This window comes from Solanum dulcamara, chromosome 2 (genome assembly GCF_947179165.1).
Source record: "Solanum dulcamara chromosome 2, daSolDulc1.2, whole genome shotgun sequence".
Taxonomy (NCBI): domain Eukaryota; kingdom Viridiplantae; phylum Streptophyta; class Magnoliopsida; order Solanales; family Solanaceae; genus Solanum; species Solanum dulcamara.
In genome coordinates this window covers 9,292,214-9,300,383 of record NC_077238.1, presented here as the reverse complement: position 1 = coordinate 9,300,383, position 8,170 = coordinate 9,292,214, and the positions used below count along the sequence as shown (strand labels likewise).

At 41.8% G+C, this 8,170-nt stretch overlaps 3 protein-coding genes across 4 annotated transcripts; 1 reads left to right on the top strand and 2 right to left on the bottom strand.

Moving 5' to 3' along the window:
- Positions 1-232: 232 nt before the first annotated feature.
- On the top strand, positions 233-4,890 carry LOC129880261 (TORTIFOLIA1-like protein 4). Of its 2 annotated transcripts, XM_055954215.1 has the most exons (5): positions 234-1,192; positions 1,397-1,505; positions 2,535-3,118; positions 3,285-3,750; positions 4,433-4,890. In XM_055954215.1, the coding sequence occupies exons 1-4, from the start codon at positions 404-406 to the stop codon at positions 3,741-3,743; spliced, it is 1,941 nt and encodes a 646-aa protein (XP_055810190.1). In that variant the 5' UTR covers positions 234-403; the 3' UTR covers positions 3,744-3,750; positions 4,433-4,890. The 2 variants fall into 2 exon arrangements, with proteins under 2 accessions (XP_055810191.1, XP_055810190.1); XM_055954216.1 differs by lacking the exon at positions 4,433-4,890 and having other exon boundaries at positions 233-1,192; positions 3,285-3,751.
- Positions 4,891-5,239: 349 nt separating this feature from the next.
- On the bottom strand, positions 5,240-6,996 carry LOC129879849 (uncharacterized). The gene is made up of 3 exons (XM_055953567.1): positions 6,669-6,996; positions 6,325-6,440; positions 5,240-5,980 (listed from the first exon to the last, which is right to left on the bottom strand). The coding sequence occupies exons 1-3, from the start codon at positions 6,994-6,996 to the stop codon at positions 5,240-5,242; spliced, it is 1,185 nt and encodes a 394-aa protein (XP_055809542.1).
- A 3-nt stretch (positions 6,997-6,999) lies between these two features.
- Positions 7,000-7,683, bottom strand: LOC129879848 (uncharacterized mitochondrial protein AtMg00860-like). Its single transcript, XM_055953566.1, has one exon. It carries the CDS (start codon positions 7,681-7,683, stop codon positions 7,000-7,002), a length of 684 nt encoding a protein of 227 aa, XP_055809541.1.
- Between the last annotated feature and the right edge of the window lie 487 nt (positions 7,684-8,170).

The following is an 8,170-nucleotide window of genomic DNA, read 5'->3' as shown; positions in this document are numbered from 1 at the left end:
CCTATAACAACAACAATTGGATTAAAAATTACAGTAATTGCGACCACAATTTCATATTTTTGAATATAGTTCAATTAATATTTTTTTATAATTATAATAATTAAAGTAAAATTATTTTAATTTAAAAGAAGTTCCAATGTAACCAGCTGGTCCATCGTGCAGACAATAAATTCCCTGCCAAACTTATCGCTCTCCTCCTTCCCACGTTCCTTCTGTAACATATAAAACCAGCTTCATTGACTCACCTTTCCCACTTCACTTTCCTTTTTTCCCCCTCTCATTCCACCACCGCCACTGTAACCGTCGCCGGCTGTAACTTCAACCTTTCTCCGGCGATCTATACTTCTGTCTCCGGTATCACTGCTACTTCTCTTCCGACTGTATATTTTCCATTTTGCCAACAATGGCGCTGCAGAGACTACCTAGTGATCTGAAAAACAGAGTAAATACTTGTCTCAATAGATTATCTGACCGTGATACACTCACCGTTGCGACGAATGACCTTGAGTCTATAGCTAGGAGTCTTAATAGTGAAGGTTTTGGTGCATTTTTGACTTGTATTTCGAGTACCGACTCTTCCGATAAATCGCCGGTGCGCCGGCAATGTGTTCGGCTTATCGGAGTTCTCTCGTCTTCTCACGGAGACGCACTTTCACCGCATCTAGCGAAAATGCTTTCTACTGTACTCCGGCGACTTCGTGACCCTGACACAGCTGTTCGCTCTGCTTGTGTAGAAGCTGTTTCCTCCATTGCGTCGGAAATTACTCAACCGCCGTTTTCGTCTATTTTGAAGCCTTTAATTGATGCTATCATGCACGAACAGGATAATAACTCGCAGATCGGAGCTTCACTTTGCCTTGCGGCGGCAATTGAATCATCACCTGATCCTGAGCCGGCGGAGCTGAAGAAAATGTTGTCGAAGCTCATGAAATTGGTGAAGAATGATAGCTTCAAAGCCAAACCGGCGTTGCTGTCGCTCATTGGTAGTATTGTTAGTGTTGGTGGTGCTTCGAATAAGAATGTATTGAATAGGTTGGTTCCGATTACGGCTGAGTTGTTGAGTAGTGAAGATTGGACTGTGCGGAAGGCTGCGGCGGAGACATTGGGACGGTTGGCTGTTTCCGAGAGAGAGTTGTTGTCAGAGTTGAAGGCGTTCTGTATAACGTCGTTGGATAACAGAAGATTCGATAAGGTATAAATACATGAACTCAAGTGTACAACTGTGTAAATCTGATTTACCATGAAGTTTAGATATAATTGAAAGAATAACTTCATTACCTTTTTTGTCATTTGTTTTTGAAATGGAGTTATAGACTGCTGATCTTATTCTAATCTAAAATATTGAAAATTAAATGAGAAATACTGGCTTATAGAATGCTCTGCTTTGAATCTACAGGTGAAGGTTGTGAGAGAAACCATGAATCGGGCGTTAGAATGGTGGAAGGAAGTTCCGGGCACTTCAGATGATGTTTTGCCTCGATCACAATCCAAGTTTCCACAGAAAGGTAACTTCCAATAAAACCTAAGCTTTTCTGTGGAAACAATTTTATATTTTCTTCATAAAAATGTCCCTAGATTTCATATGGTATTACTATGTTTTATCAATAGTCTTTTTAAGTTTCTTAACTTGTAAAATTGTCTCTATGTGACGAGGATGTCATGGTTCTAGTCGTGAAACAATTCAACAAACCCTTGTGGTTCGGTCTGTGCATAGCGAGAGCTTTAGTGCACTGAGTACCCTATGTATCAATAGTCTTTCTTTCAATCAAAGAAATGAGGGGATTCAAAAATGGCTAGTCCCATGTTAAGAAAGAGCAGTGAACAAATAACAATACTCAAATAAGATTTGATTTCTAGTTTGTTAGAGATATTGTGTAAACACAAGTTTCCTTGAATGTTGACTGACTGAAGTGGAATCTGAATTCCTCAACACTACGGAAATGGAATTTGTGGCTCAAATGAAGCTTACTGAAGATTATACCGAGCTTTTTACTATTTGACTTGTCCTGAACAAATTAAAACTTGTGAACTCCTTTTCTTCTTAAAATCTTTTTTTTCTAGTTTTTATGTTTTCCAGAGTCCAGACAAATCCCTTGTTGTTACTGATTGATCATCACATGCTTAGAAACTTATCTTGTCAGATGAGTCCAGGTCCAGGGAATCTTGGGCTTTAATTAACCCTTTGTTTCCAGACTTCCAGTTTCATTGTCTGAAAATTTCAATCCTTTTAGTAACTATACTATTATAGCCACATCTGCATCATAATAACTTTGTTCCAACATTGGGTTATAGTGAGCTTTCGGGCTATTTTCCCTTTCCAAATGGTGCATCTTCGTCTCCCTGTCCTTGATGCTATTTTTATGTCAACTGTTACGTAATTGTATGGCATGTTTCTGCAAGAGATTGCTGTGGATTTTTCCCTTTTCCATCTTTAACCTCTTATTGTAAATGCAATACTTTATTCACCTACATTCTGCTACTAAAGTTATCCTATGAGGCGCCACATTTACAGAACTATGAATTTGTGTATCCAGATTGTGGTAGTGGTGCTTGTTCTCCAACTCCATCCAAAAGTTCGAGTGATACAGTCATGGAAACCCCTCAGCCGAAGAAAGCAATCCGCTCAACCAAGTCACTTGCATCCAGTAGTTCTTCCTCAATCACCTCCCAGAAAAATAGTTCTATTAGGTTCCGCCGCACAAAATCAAATGTTACGAGCTCCTGTAAATTGGATTTTAGAAAATCCCCCAAGGCAAAAGCAAAGCACACTGTTTCACAGGCTTCTTCATTGGATGTAGCTTGTGAAGAAAAGAGGAGTCAAAATTTTAGAGTTCAAGATTCAGTGGATTCAGTTAGTTGTAGCAGTTCAAACTCAGAAGTAAAGTCAACTCTATTCAACAGACCACCTGATGAAAAGTTCCACAGATATGGTAATTCACAGTTTGGTTCTCGGGTTATTCCACTCTATGAGGACTACAATGACAACATGGATGTACCTGATGAAAACATCGATGAAGATGCACTCTTGAGTCATAGAGAGTACGAGAATTTCTGTTCTGTCAGCAAACAGCTCGTTCAGATTGAAAATCAACAGTCCAGTTTGTTGGACCTCCTCCAGGTACATTTCTCTTCTTCCCTCGGCACCTCTTCGAACATCATATTTAACTTTTGGTCTCCATTTAGTTGATGTCACATCCTGCAGTCTCCCCGATTTAAGAGGAATGAGTTATATATTTGTGCCAAGAGACGCATGCTGAGCTCAGCCTATCTCTTCATCATTGCAGGGATTTATTGGCAGCTCACGAAATGGAATGAATTCCTTAGAGAAACGTGTAAATGGGTTGGAGAGATTACTCGATGAAATGCAACATGATTTGGCAATAACAACAGGGAGGATTTCAGATACTGATTTTACAGGAAGTACATGCTGCATGATCCCTCGTGCAGAATTTTTGAGTCCTAAGTTTTGGAGAAGTCCAGAAGGGGAAAATTCAGATTCAAGAATATCCTTCTCCAGTGGGAGCCAGAATGCGGCTTATAGTCAGCCAGAAACGAATGCTACCAAGCAGCACAAGAATATATCTTCAACAAAGCAGACGAGTATCAGTCAGAATGAAGCATTACATTCTTCCTCCGGTAGAAGAAAAGAGAGAATAGCTCGAGATGGTGAAACTGCCAGTTTTTGTCATGTCAGTAGGCTTAACGGGGCTTCATTCACTAATTTCATACAGCAGCAAACTTGAGCATTAGGTGATTGTTTTCTTTAGCTTGACATGATTGATTCTTTGATTATTGAAGACATACTTGTCTGTTGTCTCTACTCATCAAAATACTTAAAGTCTTCTAAAATATTATAAGTTTGAATAAATGTTTTGCGCTGTCATCAACTTTTGTAGATTCTTCTTTCACGTTGCGTTCTGTAACTTTGAATTCTCATTTACCAACATATTTTTCGGACTTGATGAATCCTAATCCTTCACACCTGGCTGTACTCATCTAGAGGTCATAGTGTTTGGTTTCCCTTGAGCTCAATTGGAGGTCAGTTGGTTTTGCATAGTCTGCAACTCTTGCTATATTAGTTTCCGGCTCTTCACTGTAATTTGACGGTCATTAGTAGTTTACTCATTAGTTCTTAGCAATAAAACGGTCATTAGTAGTTTACTCATTAGTTCTTAGCAATAAAAAATTGTTTGTGTTCGTCCTTTTTCTTAAACATTGATGTCCATATATTGAATAGTCCTTCATGTTAATCATAGAAGGGTTATGTACAATTTCCTTGGAGCACATTCTTGAAGCTAATACAATCTCTCAATCATATGGTGATCTTTTAGGCACAATGGATATGTGAAACTTTACAATTGTACTCACCGCTTGAAGGTTTTTGTTTGTGTTAGAAAGTAGAAACTAATGATAATTTCTTCTCTCTTACCAGGACAAAAAATTCTTCAATCTCAATGCTGAAGTATTTGAATAGAGAATCTCTCTTCCATCCTGGGAAGATGGGGCAGGAAAACCATGTACTTGAAAAGTTCAAAGCTGTTTTGTTGTGAAGAAGTCCAAGGAATTATCAGAGACCAAGACAAGTTTTCAATCATTTTTGTACCTGGTTCACTGGGTTATGTTTAGGGCCAATGAGCTCCATTGTTGATCAAGAAATGGGGGTGTCTGTACAGAAGCTCTGAATGTTAAATCCTGTTTTATGCTAATTTATTATGTTTTATGATTCTAATAATCCAATGATTGTTCTGTGATATGCTATTCTTCCAGAGGGGGAAGTGCAAATATTAGTCAAAATGAGAAGGAGCTTCTTGGAAGAAATATTTGGGCCCTTGTGTCACTGACTTAGACTTCAGTTAAGACCTCCATGTGGCACTTGACAACTTACTCACGAATTTTTCACGATCTTGCAAGCTCAAGTAAGCCTTTAAGATTAGATCGCTAAGCGAACGCTAGATTAAAGAAAGACATAGAGCTTTTATGAAGAAGGTTTTGTATACTTGAAAGAATGCTTGATTTCTGAATGGTTTGTTACAAATGAATGCCCATTTTATTTATACTACTCCTAAAGGGCTTAAGTGTAAATAAATTTTTTTATACAAGTTCTTCCATATTTGCAAAAAAGTCTCTACTCTAGAATTCTCTACACACTCTATAGAATTCTAGAGAACTCTATGTCTTTCAAGACTTTTCTACAATAATCCACAAGAATCTAGAGTCTTTTACAAATCTCTCCAAGACTCTAGGTTCTTCTCCCTTTTTCAAGATCAAGTGTCGAGTCATAACATTCTCCCCCACCTGATGTGGCGACGACCGCGACGCATTGCTGTTGTAAGAACTCTCGAATTTTATCTCTAAATTGCCACAGGTCTTGATATCTCTCCCATGTGGCCTCCTCTGGAGATTGTCCCTTCCAATGGACTAGGAACATAGCAGTGGCTTGTTGCCCTCGTTTTTGCTTGGCTTGGTAGTCCATAATGGCCTCGATGTCTCGATCATGGAAGGCGGTAATTGTGAGTGGCGCCCGACTTGATTCTCCTCGACTAGGATCATCCTTGTCTTCATGGTACGGCTTGAGGACACTAGCATGGAAGACAAGATGAACCTTCAAATGCGGTGGTAGCTCCAACCTATATAAGATCTTGCCAACCTTGGCAACGATCCTGAACGGGCTCTCATACTTTCGTACCAAGTTTTGATGCATGCCTCGCAATGCTTTAACTTGCCTTGGGTTGAACTTGACCAAGATCATGTCTTCAATTTTGTAATCTGTGGGGCGACGCTTGCGGTCGGCAAACTTTTTCATCTTTTTCTTTGCCTTCTCCAAATAAGACTTGGCGGTGTCGAGCTGTTCCTCAAAGCCCTTGGCCATATGATAATCCCCCAAACTCTTGCCCTCGAATGCAGCCGGTAGTGAATGTAGAGTTTGTGGCTGTTGGCCTGTGGTTAGTTCAAACGGTGTCCGCCCTGTGGCCTCTCTCCGCTGCAAGTTGTATGAGAATTGGGCTACGTCCAATAGCCTTGCCCAATCCTTTTGATGTGAGCTCACAAAGTGCCTCAAGTAGCACTCCAGCAAGGCATTGACTCGCTCCGTCTAGCCGTCGTTTGCGGGTGGAAACTAGTGGAGAAATTAACATTGTGCCAAGAATCTCGAACAATTCTCTCCAAAAGCGGGGGTCTCTATCGCTAATGATGTGTCATGGCAATCTCAAATACTTCACCACATTCTTGAAAAATAGCTTGGCAGCCTCCTTGGTGGTGTAACCTGTCGTGGCGGGCATGAATCTAGCATAGTTGGAGAACATGTCCACCATAATCGTCCCATACCCGTTGGACTTCGTCATGCAAGTGATGAAGTCCATGGTCACGCTCTCCTATGGACGCTTCACTATGGGCAAGGGTTCCAAGAGTTCTCCTGGTTGACGTTGCTCCACCTTGTCTTGCTGGCACACAAGACAAGTTTGTACATAACATTCAATATCGTCCCGCATGCGTGGCCAGTAGTAAATTGCCTCAATCAATGCCCTTGTACGACGCTGCCCTAGATGCCCGGCCCATAATGTGTCATGACTTTCCTTCATGATCCCCGCCTGATGGTTCCGAATTTCGGCACGTAGATCCTTCGCCGGTAAGCAGAAGTCCGTCTTTTATCTAGAAGCATCTTGTCTTGCCCTGAGCGTCTAACTCCATAAGCCTCTTTGCCTCTAGATCATGCTGCAGTCCATCCTTGATTGCATCTTGGATGTCACAACGTGCTGTAGTGATGGCATCCAGCTCGAACTTTCTGCTCAAGGCATCGGCCATAATGTTGCCTTTGCCTGGCTTGTACTCTAATTCATAGTCGAACTCGGCCAAAAAGTCTTGCCACCTAACTTGCTTTGGTGTGAGCTTCTTTTGTGATTGGAAGTAGCTAGTGGCCACATTGTCGGTCTTGACTAAGAACTTGGAGCTAAGTAAGTAGTGCTTCCACGTGCGTAGGCAATGAACGATGGTCGTCATCTCCTATTCCTGCACGATGTACCGCCGTTCTTTATCGTTCAGCGTGCGGCTCTCGATGGAAATAGGGTACTTTTTTTGCATAAATACTCCTTCAATGGCATAGTTAGAGGCATCCGTGTGCACTTCGAATGTCTTGGAGAAGTCAGGCAATGCTAGGACCGGCTCCTCTGTTACGATAGTCTTGAGGTATTCAAAGGCCTTCTTGCACTCCTCACTCCAAACCCATATCTTGTTTTTCTTCAGTAGCTTAGTAAGTGGAGCGGTTTTGGCAGAGTAGGCACTTATGAACCTGCGGTAATAGTTAGACAGTCCAAGAAAAGATCTAAGTTTGGTTACCTTTGTTGGCACCTCCCACTCTTGGATGGCCCAAACTTTTGCCTCATCCATCCGTAGTTCTCCCTGGCTGATAACATTTCCCAAGAAGTGCACATCATGTTGGGCAAACTCGCACTTCTCTCGCTTGATGAAGAGCTCATTCTCGTGCAAGACTTGGAACACTTTTCTCAAATGCTCCATATGCTCCTCCAAGGTGTTGCTATAGATGACTATGTTATCCAAGTAGACTACACGAACTGATCCAAGTAGGGGTGGAAGATCTTGTTCATTAGTGTGCAAAAGGTAGCGGGTGCGTCGGTTAAGCCGAAGAGCATCACCAACCACTCGTAAGCTCCGTACCTCATCACACATATTGTCTTCTGTTCATCTCCCCCCACTATGCGTACCTAGTAGTAGCCATTCCTTAGATCCATCGTGGTAAAGTACTTAACCTGTACAAGTCTATCAAACAAGTCGGCAATGAGCGGGATGGGATACTTGTTCTTCACGGTCACCTTGTTGAGCGCCCGGTAGTCTACGCATAGGCGCAATTAGCCATCCTTCTTCTTTTGAAATAAAATTGGAGCGCCATAAGGTGCCTTGGATGGACGGATATGACCGGTCTTGAGGAGCTCCTTCAACTGCTTCCTCAGCTCCTCTAACTCTGGTGGAGCCATGCGGTATGACGGGTATGCGGGTGGCCTCGCTCATGGCTCCATCTTGATCCTATGGTCTACCTCGCACCTCGAAGGTAGATGTCTCTATAACTCTTCGGACATCACGTCTTTGTTTTCCTCAAGCACTTTCTCTATGCAAGGTTTGAGCCTCTTTAGCACCATTATTTTCATCCGAGCTCGCA

Excerpts from the sequence above, each read along its gene's own strand:
- LOC129879848 (XM_055953566.1), bottom strand. The coding sequence starts at position 7,683 with ATGTGTGATGAGGTACGGAGCTTACGAGTGGTTGGTGATGCTCTTCGG.
- LOC129879849 (XM_055953567.1), bottom strand. The coding sequence starts at position 6,996 with ATGACGACCATCGTTCATTGCCTACGCACGTGGAAGCACTACTTACTT. Across the intron at positions 6,441-6,668 it reads TATGGAGTTAGACGCTCAGG|CAAGACAAGGTGGAGCAACG; the intron begins GCAAGACAAGAT and ends CTTGTGTGCCAG. Across the intron at positions 5,981-6,324 it reads TGCATGACGAAGTCCAACGG|CGGAGAGAGGCCACAGGGCG; the intron begins GTATGGGACGAT and ends TACAACTTGCAG.
- LOC129880261 (XM_055954215.1), top strand. The coding sequence starts at position 404 with ATGGCGCTGCAGAGACTACCTAGTGATCTGAAAAACAGAGTAAATACT. Across the intron at positions 1,193-1,396 it reads ATAACAGAAGATTCGATAAG|GTGAAGGTTGTGAGAGAAAC; the intron begins GTATAAATACAT and ends TTGAATCTACAG. Across the intron at positions 1,506-2,534 it reads ATCCAAGTTTCCACAGAAAG|ATTGTGGTAGTGGTGCTTGT; the intron begins GTAACTTCCAAT and ends TTGTGTATCCAG.